A 17,500-nucleotide genomic window follows, 5' to 3' on the forward strand; every position below is an offset into this window, starting at 1 on the left:
CCCTAACATTTGGCCTTGAATTAATCTACCCAAAGAAAGGACAAAAAATGTGTGACGTTTATTTTTACAGTTTGGATTCTTCCTGTTTTTTGTCTTGTGCACGTTTGTGCCAGCGTGCTTCTTTTTTTTTTTTCTTTTGTTTTTAAGCATAATCACTGTGACATTTCCAAAACGGTTTATCACGAGGGATGTCAATGAATCACTGAATGTAGTATCCTGCATCATAAATGGCCAGTTGTTAAGAACATGTTGAATTGACTTTGGATGTTTAGATTTGAGATATTTATTTGACATATTTTTGGTCAACCTGGTATGTCTCTATTATATCTATTAATCTCTTATTACATTGTTAAGTGCAAAATTGCTACTCTTTTGTCCATCCGCATTAGTTATATTTACAATTATTCAAAAACTGTCTTACGTACGGTTCATTACATGCTGTCAATAAGTCTTGAACCTGCCTTCATCATTAGTCATCAGCTGAACTAAAATGTCTCAGCTGCACAGTGACATGCTTTTTACTTTCGTTTCTAATACTCCCCCACTTATTTCAGCATTCAAGTGCTCTGCTCTGCTGAGATATCCACATACACAGAGAGCTGAGCACACACACACACACACACACACACACACACACACACACACACACACACACACACACACACACACACACACAATACACACACACACACACACACACACACACACACACACACACACACACACGTATATACATACACACACACACACACACACACACACACACACACACTCACATACACACACACATACACACACACACAAAGGCTTGTAAACACCACACTAGAGGACACCCTGTACCTTAGCGCATTGTGCAACAGGATGTTTCATTAAAAGAAGTTGAGAACAAGACGAATGGCCTTCTTTAAGGAGAGTGACCTGCCTTATTGTCCGCAGGGCCTCCCCTCCCACAGCCAGTCACGACTCTAGCCGCTCTTACGCGAAAGAGCCCTTTGAGATACAGAGAGAGAGAGAAAGAGATAGATAGAGAGAGAGAGAGGGAGCGGGAGAAAAAGAACGAGAACGAGAGCAAAGGACTGAAGTAAGGAGGGAGGGAGGGAGAGAGGGAGGGAGAGAGGGAGGGAGAGGAGGGAGAGAGAGAGAGAGAAGCAGGGCTCAGTGACGTAGCTGGAGTTAATAGCAAACCTCTGGGAGATGGGCGAGCAGGAGCAAATGGAATGATGTAACGGCTGATAAGCAGTGTGTGGCTGTGTGGAGTGAGCCCTAATTGCAGTGGGAATAGAGTGTGCACCGCACCCGCGGCCGGGGAGAGGCACCAGCAGCAGCAGCAGCAGCAGCACTGAGAGCAGCCACAGTAGGAACACACGGCGCACGGAGCGGAGTAGTGTTACACGCTCAGTGATGCTGCTCAGTTGCAGACACGAGGGCCGTATATCACCAGCAGAGCGTCAGCAGCACAGAGCTGGTCCTCTGGATGCCATTTACGTCAGACAGATAGAGAGCCTAGTAAGATACTGTTTACTTAACCGGTCGTATGCATAATGAACAGGCAGGCACCCTTAGGCAAGGGGTGGGGTGGGGGGTTGGGGTGTGGTGTAGTAGACCCCCCGACCAGTAATTGTCCTTGTTCCTAAGCCCCCCTCCCCCCTCCCCCCTCCCCCTGTACCCCTGTGGCATGCAACTGATCACATGGCTTTTTCTTCAGTGACTGAACTTGAAAGGCTCTTTGTGACCTTAAAAGGAAAAATCCTGTTTTCCAATGCATCTCTCTCTCTCTCTCTCTCTTGCTCTCTCTCTCTCTTCTCAGTCTTTTTCTCTCCTCTCTCTTTCTCCCTTTTCTCAATATACTGTACATGCACAATCTTGTTGGCGGATTCAGCCTTTGTTTGTCCTCTTCTTATTTGTCAGAGATCTCTTGGTATCCTTTAGAAATGTAAAGGTCTTCTGTCAGGCCAGACATGCCATTAAAAAAACAGCCCCCAGATTTGTCGTCGGAGAATGAAAGATGTAGTAAAGCGTCCTTGACTGTCTAAGAGAAGTATTTGGATGTGGTGACCCTCCTCCTCTTAAGCTTTTCCTCTGCCTCAATGAGTCAGCACTTCAGATGGATTGAATAAACTTTTGTTCCTCATCCTGGATAGGTTTTTCTTTTGATTTGCCGTTTATGTGTTTATTAGTAAGAAGGCCTTAAAGCAGTGAAGAAGGCCTTAAACTCCAGCGTAAAAGCAGAAGTAGAAAAAAAACTTCATGGACTCTATCCCACATTTTGTGTGCTGGACATGTCCTGCATGTAGAGGTGTGTGTGTGTGTGTGTGTGGGTGTATGTTATGGTTAACATGCCTCACTGAAGGGTTAACCTGCATATGCTCTGCTCGTTTTCCTCCAAGCGCTCGGGACGCCATGGCAACAGATTTGCATAGCTTTTTAGTCAGAGTAACGGTGGCCCTTTGGATGACTCACAATTAGTTGTTTTGAGTGGATTAAAAGTGTTGTTTGTTGGCATTGTCTCCACTAATTTGGAGCCCCATTTGTTGACATTGTTGAACTTGACACAGTGTGTCTCTCCCTCTCCCGAGCTTGCATGCATAAAACATTGTGGAGCGTCATCGTGCTGCCGAGCTAACATTAAATAGCATGAATTTTTAAGCACGCCACGAGGCTATGTTGCGAAACTCTATTGCGCTTAGTGCAGTGTAGGCTCCCTATAGTGCGTATGGATGTGCGTAAGTAGTGGTATTATCTGCCCCCCCCCCTCCCCTCCCCTTCAGCTCCAACCCCACCCCATCCCCTGCTCCTCCGACTAGCACAGGTCACTGAACTGGCCAGCAGAGGGTGATGTGGGCATACACGCCTGATGCGACCGCCTGTGGGTCTGATCTCTGGCCTTGCTTATAGCCCTCTCTCAACACACCGAGTTGAACTCTAGTGAATGTACAGTACTGGCAGAAACAAGACCCTGAACAAACAAGGCCATCAGATGTTTCAGATTATCATATTACCAATTCAAATGAGACATGTGTCACTTCATTTGTGCCTCCCAGTGTCTGTTTTCTTATGTCCAAAAGGAAACACATTCCAAAAACTGCCATGGTCCTGCAAATGCTGCAGTTTCATATGCACCAATTGTAAATCAGTGGGCAGTATTGCTACTGTTGGCAGGTTGGAATTTCCTCTGAGCCCACTTCCGTCGCATGCTGATCGAGGCCATGTTTCTTTTTCCAGACTCAACTTCTTCCGTGACGTTCCTGATTTCCGCGTGCTGGCCTGTGGAGGGGACGGGACAGTGGGCTGGATCCTGGACTGTATCGGTGAGTGCTGAGAGCCGGAGGGGCCCTCATAGTCTTACATCCCAACCAATTCATGATAGCGACCCCTTTCAACATGTGTGCAGCATTGAGCTAATTGTTACTTAGGGACAAAATAAATAAATAGATAATAAAAAAAAATGTTGAAGTCGCCATTTTGTAGAGCATTGCGCTAAAGTCATTAGCTTTATTTGCATTAGTTTTTAACAGGGTTTTTTTTTCAGCTTGAATCAAAACCATATGGGCATGGTTGAGTTAATACATTTCTGCATTGACAAATTGAGTTTAGTTTGACTCTTTTCAATTAAGATTGGAATCAACTTAACTGTGCTACCATATGTGCATCCATGTGTATTTTATTTGTTTCTGTGGAGGTGTAATTTGATTCTGAATTTTGGACATAATGAGAAAATGATTTCCAAGTAGCTTGGTCTCTTGGGGCGAAAGCTTTGTTCTGTAAAAACTAGCACAACATTCTGATAGAGTGCTAACCAGCTATAATAGTCAGATTTTTCTAAAGCACACATAATAGTTTCTAATGGGCTGATGAAAAGGCTTTTGTTCACCACCATGGATTTTTCCACAAACATCTTTTGTGACCTTTTTGTGGAGGAAAAGGCGGGATTTATTGTGTTGAGAGGAGAGAGGCAGCACGCCTGTTCAGGCTCATCGTCCACCTGGTGCTAACACACATGCTGAGCAGACAAGGCTGTGTGTGTGTGTGTGTGTGTGTGTGTGTGTGTGTGTGTGTGTGTGTGTGTGTGTGTGTGTGCGTGTGCCTGCGCTAGTGCATGCGCGTGTTCATGTGTGTACACGTGTGCTTGTTGTTGTCTTACACCACAACATCTGTATTTTAAGGTATTTTTATATTATGAATTAATGTGATGACAAATACAGTTAGTGAAGAGATAAAGATTCCACACCAGTCTCCTGATTAGTAGCTTCTCTTGGCCTCTGTGTGTGTGTGAGTGAGAGTGTGTGTGTGAGCGAGAGTGAGAGAGAGAGAGCGTGTGTGTGTGTGTGTGTGTGTGTGTGTGAGAGAGAGAGAGAGAGAGAGAGAGAGAGAGAGTGTGTGGCTTTGAGACTTCGTTCAGTGTTCAGCCTCCACCTGCTGTGGTAAAGCAGCACGCCACAGGGGGGGCTCTTGCAATAATCAGACCCCTACTGCCACCCGCTATTATCTGCTGCCAGTCAAAGGACACACACACACACACACACACACACACACACACACACACACACACACACACACACACACCAGTGCTGCCACGCCTGATCACTCACTCGTGAATTTCCCAGAAAGGCTCAGTTGGAATAGCAGTTGACCATCTTTACCGTCCTCCTCCTGTTCCCCATGTTCTCCATAAGTGACGTGCGTTATAAGGACATACAGTACAGTGCACGTCAAGTGAATTCTCTTGCGGTGGCTTCAGCTTGTGCACTGAGTCTTAAATGAATTTGTCAGTAATGATCTGAGAATACGATCAGCCATGTTTGGGTGGATGTTTTGTTCCGTCGTGATCATAATCACTTTGTAGAAAGAATGAGGGTGTGTGACTGAGTACAGTCGGTAAATCCCCCCCCCCCCCCCCTCCACCCACCCACCCACCCACCCACCCACCAACCCACCTCTTCAGAACTAGGCCACCACCCAGCAATTTCGGTGGGAGATGAATGTTGTTGTTTTGCCGTTTGCAAAATGAAATTAACTGAACTCGGTACTAATTAAATCTGTTCATTGGCTGCGAGAGCATCACTCGAATTAGGGGAGGACATCTGAGGAGGCAGCTCTGTGCAATTGAATGTCTTGGAAAAGGACTCTTGTTCACGCTCAAGCGTTGCTGTCACAGAGGAGTGGTGTGCTCTGTGCTCAACCTGTCTTTGTTGTGTCGAGGTTTTTACTTCTCTGGATTAGCATGTTTTGCTGATTGTTTGTTTGTTTGTTTGTTTTTATCTCCAGATAAAGCTAACTTTGCCAGAGATCCACCTGTGGCTATCCTTCCGCTGGGCACGGGGAACGACCTGGCCAGGTGTCTGCGCTGGGGAGGAGGTGAGTGGGGCTGGGGGCGGGGAGCGGTGAGCAGGTGGACGAGAGAACCGGTGCCCTCCACAGTTATTGGCACCCCTGGGAGAGTTGACGAAACATCATCTTTTGATCATTTATTGTCATCTCTCAGTTAAAACAACAAGGACAAATCCGAAGGGAATTGAATTTAGTTTTAAGTAAAAGGAATATCATATTAAGAAATAATTATAACAATAATTATTTGTTACAAAGATGACAAAAACATGTGCAAAAACACAATAATTTGGAGGGCTCTGCATGTCAGCTCGCCACATATAGCATTTGTGTTAGTGTCACTTGAAAAGCCTGCTTGGTGCATTCAAAGACCAATCTGATAGCACAATCATCATCCACAAGAGTCACGCTCACACTTCCACTCTGAGAGTGTGTAAGCTGCACCTCATATTGCCAGGATCGGTCTGCTGCATCTGAGCAGGTAGCTGTCAAACCTGACTTCTATTTATTTTATTTTTTTAAGGTCAAATGACTTTTTTGCCCCCCTCAGTTGACCGACTGCATCATGCCCTCTAAGAATGGCGGTGCAGGCAGCTGGTTTCTCCCACACCATTAGGCCTGCTGCTGCAGGGGGCACTGGGGTCACATTGATATGACAGGATTGGTGGATATTGCCCAAATGCCAGCAGGTGACATCATCATCCTGCAAGGTTTCCAAAGCGTCGTGAGTCACAACTAGAGCAAGGATGAGTAATCGTGGCATCATCATCGTCACGGAGACGCATCTCTCACTGTCGCAAAGCAGGACAGTATACATGCAACGGAACATAGAATTTAATGTCAGCACAGGTCTCACAGGGTCTCGCTGTTTTTTCTGCCCTTTGTTTGTGTGGAGTGGGCCCTATGTCCTTGAGATCAATTGAGGATGATGCAGATAGAGCACTTGTGTAAGTGTGTGTGTGTGTGTGTGTTTGTGTGTATGCGTGTTATGTGTGTATCTCATGCAAGTGTGTGCGTCTCGTGTGTGTGTGTGTGTGTGTGTGTGTGTGTGTGTGTGTGTGTGTGTGTGTGTGTGTGCATGTATGTGTGTGTGTCTTGTGTGTGCGTGTGTGTGTGTGTGCGTGCATGTTTGTGTGTGTGTGTGTGTGTGTGTGTGTGTGTGTGTGTGTGTGTGTGTGTGTGTGCATGTGTGTGTGCGTATGTGTGTATGTGTGTGTATCTCATGTACAGTATGTGTGTGCGTCTCGTGTGTGTGTGTGTGTGTGCATGTATGTGTGTGTGTCTTGTGTGCGTACGTGTTTGTGTGTGTGTGTGTGTGTGTGTGTGCATGTATGTGTGTGTGTGTCTTGTGTGCGTGTGTGTGTGTGTGTGTGTGTGTGTGTGTGTGTGTGTGTGTGTGTGTGTGTGTGTGTGCGTATGTGTGTGTGCATGTTTGCGTATGTGTGTGTGTGTGTATGTGTGTGTGTGCGTATGTGATAGGGCAGCACAACGGGGTGGTGCCCGGGTGTCATCACACCAGCCCGCAGCCTCTCGGTCGGTTGCTAGGCGATGGCTGGCTCCTGCCGCGGAGCTCTCGGGGAGCGTGGCGCGGCCTCCTGAGGCAGCGAGCTCTTTGTAGTGGTGATGTAACAATATTGCCACTCCGCCGCCCGCCCGCCGGCCCGCTCCCTGCGCCCGCCGGTCCTCGAAGGCTGGCGAGGTAATGGCAGGTTCCCTTCCATCCCCCCTCACCCCCCCCCCCCCACACACACACACACACACACACACCTCCCCAGAGGGGCCTGAACCCCCATCACACAAGCCCCCGAGGGGGTCGCCAGGCGTCAGGCGAGGATGACGATGACGACGAAGAGCCTTCTCTCCCATCCCCTCCTGGGTCTCGTCGGCAGGCAGACGCAGGTCGTGGGGCTCCACTCCCTGATGGTGTAAAGACTCCATTGTGTTTCGGCCCACGAGGAGCTACGGGCTACGGGCTCCTTGGCGTCCTGAAAAGCTCTTTTGTCACAGGAGAGACAAACGCTCCGAGGTTGGCGGAGGTGAAGGTGGGGGTAGGTAGGGTGAGGTGGGGCGTTCAGGTCTTTCACAGGCGTTTTCTCAGACAGTTTCTCAGACCTGGGAAGCTGATTTTTATTTTCGCATCAAATGTTTGATCACCACATGAACGCCTATTAATTGCACAATTTGCTGCCTGTAAAAGAACATTGAATTGACCATGAAATTGGTCTGAATTAATGCTGAATAGGCTGTATATGCATGCCAGTGCGTGCATGTGTGTGTGTGTGTGTGTGTTTATGTTTCTGTGTGTGTGTTTGTGTGTGTGTCTGTATATGTGTATGTGTATGTGTATGTGTAAGAGAAACTGAGTGTTGATCAGCCGAATTAACAGAGTTGCCTTATGTCTTTAACAGGCTATGAAGGCGGCAGCCTGCTGAAGGTCCTCAAAGACATTGAACACAGCACAGATATGGTGCTCGATCGGTGGAACATCGACATCATCCCAGATGACAAGGAGGAGAGGGGCGACCCTGTCCCCCAAAGCATCGTGAACAATTACTTCTCTATTGGAGTGGTGAGTCCTTGTTGAGTATTAAACGTTTAAACAGGAGTTCCACAGTGTATTGTAATTGAAAGGGGAACGAATCAGGGACGTGTTGTTAAAGGGAAGGAGACTGGGATGGATGAATCACTGAGTGATGCAGTGTAGGTTTCAGAAGAGGGTACAGTCATTTGGAAACCACAAAAATGGCCTCAAGAGTGTCTCAGAAGACAGCGCCGGTGCTCACCTCCCAAACGTAAACAAACCACTTTCTCCCGTCTTTGTTCTTAGAGCAAGCGTGTTGAGGTCACACACCAAACCTCCCAGACGCTGTCAGAACTGGTCAGAAGTGCAACACAAAGGTCTCGCTCAGAGTAGCTGGAACAGCTGTGAGGAGAAGCACACAAGAGATCTGTACCAGGCAGAAGAAGCCATGACTTCATTCCCAATAGCTGCACGTAAACGACAAACAGAATGAGATAATGAAAGGATGATAATTGCGTGTCATTAATCCATCTGTGCTCTGGCAGGAGCTGCTCCACTTGGCCAGTGCAATGGAAGTCACAGAATCACAGTGCTCGGAAAGTGACCTAATTATTTCGGCATAAAAAATCTCCGAACTCCGTTTGGCTGTTTGGCCGTAAAGCTAGATACTGCTCAGAGCTCTAGCACAAAATTGAGTTAAATTGCCCTTGATAGTGGCGTTTCGGAGGCAAACCCCCCCCAAAAAAAACCCTAACTGCCTGATACAATTACACACCATCCTTTAGTATGCGCAGCTCAGCTGCATTCTCTATCTCTCTGCGCGTCACAGCCGTGTATTAACTCATTACCCTGGCTGCTCCAAAAACTCCTCACTCTGCTAGCCAATGATTAATTTTGCTCCATTTTTAGAGAGGGGGTGCGCTATAAATAGTTAGCCTGCCTTCAGTGTGAAACGTCTCCCATCCAAACTCATAATGTACTCTGCCACTTTGCCGGTGTGTGCGTGGCAGGCAGCTAGCTTCTGTTTCGACTCAGTGCCACTTGCCAGGTACCCCAGGCTACATTTATGGGGGGTGTCCAAAAATAGCTGCACGGTCTGAAAAAGGACCAGCCGACACAGGTGATATGGAGCCCTGTAACGGCAAGAGCAGCCACGCGAAGGATTAAGCAAGGAATCACAACACACACACACAAAGACTGCTACAGTACTCACACACACACAAGCACACACACAGTTTCACACACACACACACACACACACACACACACACACACACGGTCTCACACTTTCTCACAATCTCAAATCAGTTCCATTCATTTATATTATTTTCTCTTAGTTGTGAAGTATATGCACATGTAGGTAAACACACAAACAGATGTGTACACACACACACAATCACACACACACACACACACACACACACACACACACACACACACATACTGTATATACTGTATATGCTAGATTTGGAGAAAGTATATACTGTAGATCTGCTACATGCAATATAAGATACAGATATCAGGTATTTCATGTACACCTGGATGCACACACTCAAGCATACACAGTCCCACTCACGCGCACACCAACCACATTTGAAGGCAACATACTGCAGCGCCATTATGTAAGCTCCCCTCCCACTGATTCCCAGCGCTGGCACTGTTTCTATAGCTGTCAGCATGTTCTCTCCATCTGCCCGACGTCAAACTCACATTACAGAAACATGCTGCATAAAAATACATGGTCCAGTCTGACGAGCAGTACCCTCACCAAGTTCCATCTGAAATAAAGTCAGTTTCTTTTCAGAACCGTGCCGATGTAATTAAACTGACGTCTCATTCAGCTGGATGTGATGCGTGCATAATTCATTGTCACTTCCTGTGACAATTCCATAGAGCACGACATTTCAAAACATTTTGTCTTGCTTTTGTCATGTGTAAATCGTCACGTGTTCAGAAGTGGAATAAGCAACAATTCACCATTTAAAAAGACAACCGGAAATAGAAAAATACTCTGAAGTACCACTGAACTACTGAGACAGCATTGTAAGGCCACATAAACAAAGCCCCAGTATTAAGACACTAAGAACCACATTAACAGGGCAACAATATAAAGTTGCTTAGCTTTTTGACGGTAATAGACAATAACATGCATTCATAGTGGGCCTGGGCTTGTTTCGGCCCCAGCATGAATGATTTAGAGGTTTTGGGGGGGTGGCAGGACAGACTGCGGAGCGAGGACAATGCCCGGTCTGTGGGCACCCTGTCTTGTGATGGGATAGGCAAGCAGTGCCAGGAGGATCTGGGCATGAGCTGAAGTTGCTGCCAGTTCCCATAAGACACAAACTGTTTTCCCTTTGTTCTCTTTAATGGACCAAAACATCCATCCTCCAGTGGCTATGACAAAACAGACAAGCCATCGCTCAACACACACACACACACACACACACATACACATGTACGCACACAGATTTAGTCTTTATGTGCGCCTCAAAGAAAGATGTAGTGTTTCATCTAACAAACTACAGTAAATAGCTGCCAATAGATTCTACCCTTGAAGTCAACTCAATGACAATGTATTGTCGGTTCTGCACATCCGCCTAAACCAGCCCGGACGTCTGCAGGCAAGGCAGTACAAATCCTCAGTATCTTACTAGCTGTGAAGCTGCCTCTCTAGGTATTGGTGGTTGTTGTTGTGTTGTTGTTGTTGCACCGGTATTGGTTAGCGGCGGCTGGTCGGAGGGGGTCGCTAGCGGCCTGCTCGCCCTCCCTTGCGGATGCCTTGCGGCAGCGGGCCAGCATTCAGGGACCTCGGGAAGGGGAAGGAGGGAGGGAAGGAGAGAGGGAGGGAGGGAGAGAGAGAGAGAGAGAGAGAGGGAGCTGGCGGGCACCAGATGGCCACACATCGGGTGCCACTGACACCTGAGCAAAACCGGCCACTGACTCACTCTGCTGATGTAATCATTAGCGACTTTAGCCCGGCCCAAAACCCTACCCCAGCGCAGCACGGGCTGGACTGTCCCAGCACACCACGCCACTGACCGGACACACCCCATGTGGGCCCTGCCTTATATTGACTTCCGTTTTTATTTCGTGTGTGTGTGTGCGTGCGTGTGTGTATGTATGTGTGTGCGTATGTGTGTGCGTGCGTGTGTGTGTGTGCCTGTGCATGTGAGCGTGTGTCTGTGTGTGCGTGTGTGTCTGTGTGTTGTTGGCACTGTTGTTGACTGTAGAGTACAGCACGGAGCAAAGGAGGAAGGGATGGGGGGATGGGGGTCGGTTGAGAACGGGATGGAGCGGGCGCGCGGCGTTAGTCAGAGGAACCGTCTGGTTTTAAAATCTCCAACAGGTTGCCGGTTGAGCACGGGCCGCCGGAGCAGTCGCAGGAGCTGTCTGTTTTAATGGTGGAGGTAGATGATGCCATGCGTATGAGGCTAATCAAGACTCCGGCGTCTACAGAGAAGGTGCTGGCTGTGCTGGCTGGCTGGCTGATTGTCTGTGCGCGGCTCCCACTCCTCTGCCGCCGTCCTCAAAGCAGTTTGCTTTTTTTCCGCCCTCCCACTGACAGCAATTGACAGTAATTGAAATCGTCTCCTCTGTTCTATTCACAACATATCCGAAATAGACCAGAAAATGATTAGTCATTACTTGTGCATTGATGGCGGCAACCAATTGATGCAAGATTACACGGTGGACAGAAAATAAGTTCTACTTTAAGACTTGATCTGAACTAGATGTCCCGCAGCATTATGTTTAGACTTTATGTTTTTTATGCTCAAGTTAACTGTTCTTGTGCCGTGCAGGCTATTGAATTGTATTTGAAGGCGTCTTTATGTGTGTGTCATTAGCCATACTTACCCTTTTCATTACAACGAAAGCAAGCAAAACACTGATTTCAGAACCGTAAAAAGGTTCTTTATAGAACGTTACATGTTCGCCCATGAGAACAAATCAACAGTCTTAAAACACATAATAATCCTTTCAATATTAATAATCATCAACACCTTTTTTTATGGACTGGTCCACCTCAGGTCTTGACGATGAGCCGGATGTCTGATCTTGCTGAGCACAAAGCACTCGGTAGTGGCGAGCGTGGTGTGAGTAGTGAGCAGTCGCGGGCTGCCATACGGCGAGCTGAATCATCCGTCCTTCGTGTCCCTGACAGATGGGACACACGGGCGTGCGTTTGTTGCCCAGCCACAGAAGCCTGTCGGGAGCGGGCCTGAGTGCCCAGATCCCACTGGGCAAGGGTGGCGGTGGCGGTGGCGGTAGTGGTGGTGGTAGTAACGTTACCCCCGAACTGCAGAGGGGCCGCAGTCCCAACGCATGTGACATTTTTCAAAATGGAGCTTGTATGGACCGTGGACAGGACCGTCCCTTAGACATAGACACAGGACTGTGGACAGGGCCGTGAACAGAGCAGTGAAATGGTGAAATGGACTGTGGATATGTCAGCAGGCTGAAGTGGCTCATGTACTCTGCACCCTTCTGCCACCTGCATTCCTTTCGTACAGGAGAAGCAGATGCGATGGTCTTCCCTCTAGATCTTATCTCGATTTTATTTTGACCTTTCAACCTGGATGTGTTCCAGAGGTGTGCAGTGTGGTGGTGTCTTTCATGTTTTCTGGAAGTGGTCCAGAAGGAAGCCTCCTAAGGCTGTAAACAAACTGATGGCTGGGTATGTTTGCGGCCAAAGAGAAGACATCCGATGTTACATTCCCGATCGGAGATGCATGTCCACTCTCTCAGCTCGGATGCTCCTTCACCCTGGAAAGAATCTCCCGCAGGGAATGAGATGGGACAAACACACTCTGTCATCAGCAGTTAAAGGTGTCCCTTCACCCATCCATGGAAGATGATCTTTCCCAATGTGCACGAGGGGGGGGGGTGAGATGGAGGTAGAAGTCAGAGAGAGAGAGAGAGAGAGAGAGAGACAGAGAAAGAGAGGGAGAGAGAGAGATTAAGTCACCTTCCTTGCCATCAACAAAGTATCCATGTCCCCCCTCTCTGTCCAAGACTCCTCAGTATTGCTCCTCACCCCCCCACCCCCACACTGGACCGTGACACCCCAGCTGTCTCCAGTGACACCGTCACTCTTTCCTATCACGTATCTGACCTCAGATCTGCAGAGATGTGCAGAGTGTGTGTGTGTGTGTGTGTGGCACAGAGTGATTTAGCAGTGGTAGTTATGAAGAAATGGCTTCACTCAGCACTGGGCCCGTGTATGGTTTGGAAGGGGAGAGAGATGTGAAGCAGAGGGATAGAGTGGTTTGCATGAGGGGGCTGTGGTGGGCATGTGTGTGTGTGTGTGTGTGTGTGTGCGTGTGTGTGTGTGTGCACGTGCACATGTTTGCATATGTCTGTGTGAAAGTGTTTGTGTGCGAGGTGGGTGTATGTACTGTATGTGTGTGTGTGTGTGTTGGGGAGGGGGGGTGGTAGTATTGGCATAGGCTGAAGGTCAGAGGAAGTATCAGTGACAGGAAGTCCGATGCTGCCAGGTTCGGACCAGGTTACCGCGGTAATGAATGACCGTGCTGAGTGACACCTGGCTGGTCTTAAAGCTAAGAGGGAACAGCACACACACACACACACACACACACACACACACACACACACACACACACACACACACACACACACACACACACACACACACACACACTCAGTGCATATTCACCTAAATGGTCTCTTAACACAGGTACCCACACTCACACACAGCGGTGGGCGCGCAGAGACATGTATGCACCTGCTGCAGCTTGACAGAGGCACAGATGGACAGGGATGCACTGCCTTGCTTTGCTGCACAAACCCTCTATGGTCATCATGCTGATCAGGGGACGGCCTGAATTTCACCCCCTCTTAATCACGCTCCCCTCTTCACCCCGTCTTATTAATGCCATCCTGTGCGCTGCAAAACCTGCGGAAAGCGTCCCAGCGAAACAGAGACGCTGTCGGATCGGTGCGGCAGTGGTGACAGCGGTAGGGGGGGGGGGGGGGGGGGGGCGGTTAGAGAGGACAGGACCGCGTTGTCCTCCACACTGACTCCCTGTCCCCAATTGGGGGGTGAAATTTCAAATAGATTGTTGTCAGGTGCAGAGGGCAAATCATGACATCAGCCGGGGGGGGCGGGGGTGGGGAGAGGGGGGTTTATTGGTGGGAGGTGGAGTTGTTTTTTTGTTTTGTTTTTTTGTGGGGCAGGCCATGACATTCAGAGGTTGCTGTTGTTAAACACTCACTGCGGGGCCATGCCCTGGGAACAGTCGCTGAATCAGCTACCTTGGCTGCTCCGCTTTCTTTCTTTCTTTTTTTTATCAACCCCTCTCTCGCTTTCTCTCATGAAGAGAAAATGTAATGTGGTGGATAGACAGGGCAGATAGCTTGTTTGTTTGTTTTTCTGTTTGTCCTCGCCACCCCATTCAAAAGGCAAGATCATACCAACCTTCATAAACAGGGCTTCTGGGAAATGTTGTCATTGATGGTGGACATGCATGCATGGGTTTTTTTTTTTATTCTGGGGTGGAGGGTTATGCTGTGGGCTACCTCAGTGCTAAACCTTGTTGACCCACGTTGCCATGACTGTCACAGTTTCAGGGCAACGTGGCTGCCATGCAACATCACAATACATGTGGTCTTGCCCCCGATACAGGACATTCTGTCCTTTCATGTAACAAAAGCAAGGACTCGTGCCAGGCACTCTACTTGTCACACACACACACACACACACACACACACACACACATACACTCTTATACACACACACACGACACACATACTGTACACATGCACACAGGCCACCTGATATGCACTCTGATCAGAAACCAAAGCCTCTTACGCACGCTTTTATCTCCCCTAGAAATCTTTACCTGGTTAGTTTTAATTTAAAAAAAAGGACTTGGATTAAACTTTAAAAAGACAGTGATTTTGTTTATGCATAGTTCGAATCTGTAATCGAATGACAGCATGGAGACTGGAAGACACAAGTGTTGTATCGGGTCTTAATGAAAACACTAGCACCTCCTTAGCTCTTGATATGACCAGGTCAAGTCGTAAGCACACAGGGGCACCACGGGGCACCAGTGCCGAAGCTGCTTCCCTGCCCAGGTGGGGTGTCATTGGCAGGGTCGATGCCGGGCCTGTGGAGGCCGACAGCCCTGTCGATGGGACCCGGCTCTATTTAAAGACGGGCAGCAGGAGTCGATCGCTCACAGCTGGCTCTGACACTGGCTCTGCTGGAGGGCACCCGGACAGGAGGGACAGACTGGCCACCTCCTGTATGTGCACGCGCACGCACACACACACATGCACACACACACACACACACATATACACACACGCACGCACACACAACACACGCACACATATACACACGCACACACACACGCACACACACACACACACACACACACACACACACACACACACACACACACACACACACATACACACGCACACACACACACACACATATGCACATGCACACGTGCCATGCACACACACACAAACGCACACGCACATAATGCACATGCACACGTGCCTTGCGCGCACACACACACACACACAAACACACCTATATGCACACACATGCTCATGCACAGATTACACACCTTCAACACATACAGACAGAAGCATACACACACTTCTGCAAAGATTGCACATGCACAAACACATGCACAGTCTTGCTCGGAGTACACACACACATACAGTCTTGCGCACACACACACACACACACACACACACACACATACGAAGACATAATCATTCGTCTTAGGGCTTCATGAAAAAGACACATGTACAGAAATGTAAATAGACATCATCTCATTTCTACCATTTACTTTTTTGATTGAAAAAGGTAACATGCCTTCCAACATTTTCACTCGTGGATCTATGCACTTACTTGCCACTTACTCCTCGTGCTGAAAAGCGTCCTTATAACTTTTTGAAGCGAGCACCCATCTCCTATAGTAGGTCTTTGTAAGGATGCGCACCTGTACCGACTCAATTAGTCAAAGCACAGGCAGATGCAAACACAATCACGTACATGTACACACACACACACACACACACACACACGAGACAGTTAACATCCTGTCTGCCTCCGTCTGAATGCCTCTGCACCTGCACATGTCTGCAGGAAGCCAAAGTTGTTGCCAGTGTCGAGCCACCCTTCTTCCCATCAGATCATGTCACTCTGACTGCACACACACACACTCACACACACACGTGCACACACATATTTACTTCACGCTGTAGAGACACACACACACACACTCACACAGCCGTTTTTCCTCTGCTGTTGCGGTGGGGATACGACGAGGCTGTGTTTGAAGGATGTGGTTGCTCCGGGCTGGTTGTCTGTTTGTGTGTGTGTGTGTGTATATGTGTGTGTGTGCACAACCCCCTGTTATCTAAAGATAGGCACAGATCCGTTACACTGCAACGCTTTATTCATCAATTATACTCCTTTATTTTCTCTATCTTTCTCTCTCTCTCTCATTCACACAGACAGATACAGATGCACATGCACATGCACTCTCACAAACACACACACACTCACTCACACACACTCACACACTCACACAAATACACAAATACACACACGTGCATTGCCTGCTATCTTTTTCTGTGGGTTTTGAATTTAATCACTGCTGAATAAATTGTGGTGTACTTATCATGACAAGGGCCCCACTCAGTCGCTTGGCGGAGCCAACACAGCTGGCGCACTTGTCAACCCTTTCGTCGCCCGCTCGCTCTCTCTCTCTCTCTCTCGCTCGCTCGTTCGCTCTCTCTCTCGGCGTGGCTTGGCACCGCTGAACGGCTCGTTCAGAGGTCGCTTCTCCTCGCCAAATGGAGGCACTTTTCTAATGGAGATGATTGTGTTTTTTTTTTTTTTTTCTTCTCCTTCTTCTCGCTTCATAATCTCGGCGTAGCAGAGAGAGAGAGAGAGAGAGAGAGAGAGAGCGAGTGATACAGATGCTCTAACCCCTTCTCTGCGCCTCAATGAGGGCCGTCTGGCATTTGTATAAGCGATACGTGCCGAGCGTAGATTGCCTCGCACACACACACACACACACACACACACACACACACACACACACATACAGAAAATGTAAAACTTCTAAGCGTCTCAAAGACTCGGTGGCAAAGACCCAGACGTAGCAGCCACGAGCTAACGTCCTGAAGAAGAAGAAACAACTTAAGATGCACAAGGAGAACGAGTTTGCGGAGTTGAAAAGGCTTTCATTAAAACTCTGGTTTGAAAGAGGATAGACACATTCAAGTTATGGATGCTTTTGATGTGGAGAATGAGAGAGTAATGGCAGTGTGTTTCCAACCTACTTTCAAAGACCGCTTTCTAGCAAAAGTTGTGAAAGGCAGATGGCTTCGATCTTTCCTACAAAGACTTTGTATTCTCTCTATTGTGTGTGTGTGTGTTTTTCAATCTCGTTTATGTATGACCTTTTTGACGTACAGTACATTTACAGTATATTTAAAAATATGCTTGTCAGAGTCGTAGCAGAAATCACCACTTTTCCAAAGAGGAATATGAAATGTGGAGATATGAAATATGGTGGCATTAGCCATCTGTTTCTAGCTGTGGTCACCTGAGCTGTTGTGTTCCAACGTTATGTTCCAACTCGCTGGACAGGCTGTTCATCA

The 17,500-nt window shown here is 48.0% G+C and overlaps 1 protein-coding gene across 1 annotated transcript in view; it reads left to right on the plus strand.

Annotated features, from left to right (window-relative positions):
* The window catches only part of LOC134078416 (diacylglycerol kinase beta), a gene marked incomplete in the record, with an annotated part of 92,319 nt that overhangs the window by 42,974 nt on the left and 31,845 nt on the right, over positions 1-17,500 (plus strand). The window contains 3 exon segments of the mRNA XM_062534353.1: positions 3,223-3,308; positions 5,266-5,355; positions 7,734-7,894. Coding sequence (XP_062390337.1) covers positions 3,223-3,308; positions 5,266-5,355; positions 7,734-7,894 — 337 coding nt within the window.

The sequence above is a fragment of the Sardina pilchardus genome, chromosome 4 (assembly GCF_963854185.1).
Source record: "Sardina pilchardus chromosome 4, fSarPil1.1, whole genome shotgun sequence".
In the NCBI taxonomy this organism is placed as follows: domain Eukaryota; kingdom Metazoa; phylum Chordata; class Actinopteri; order Clupeiformes; family Clupeidae; genus Sardina; species Sardina pilchardus.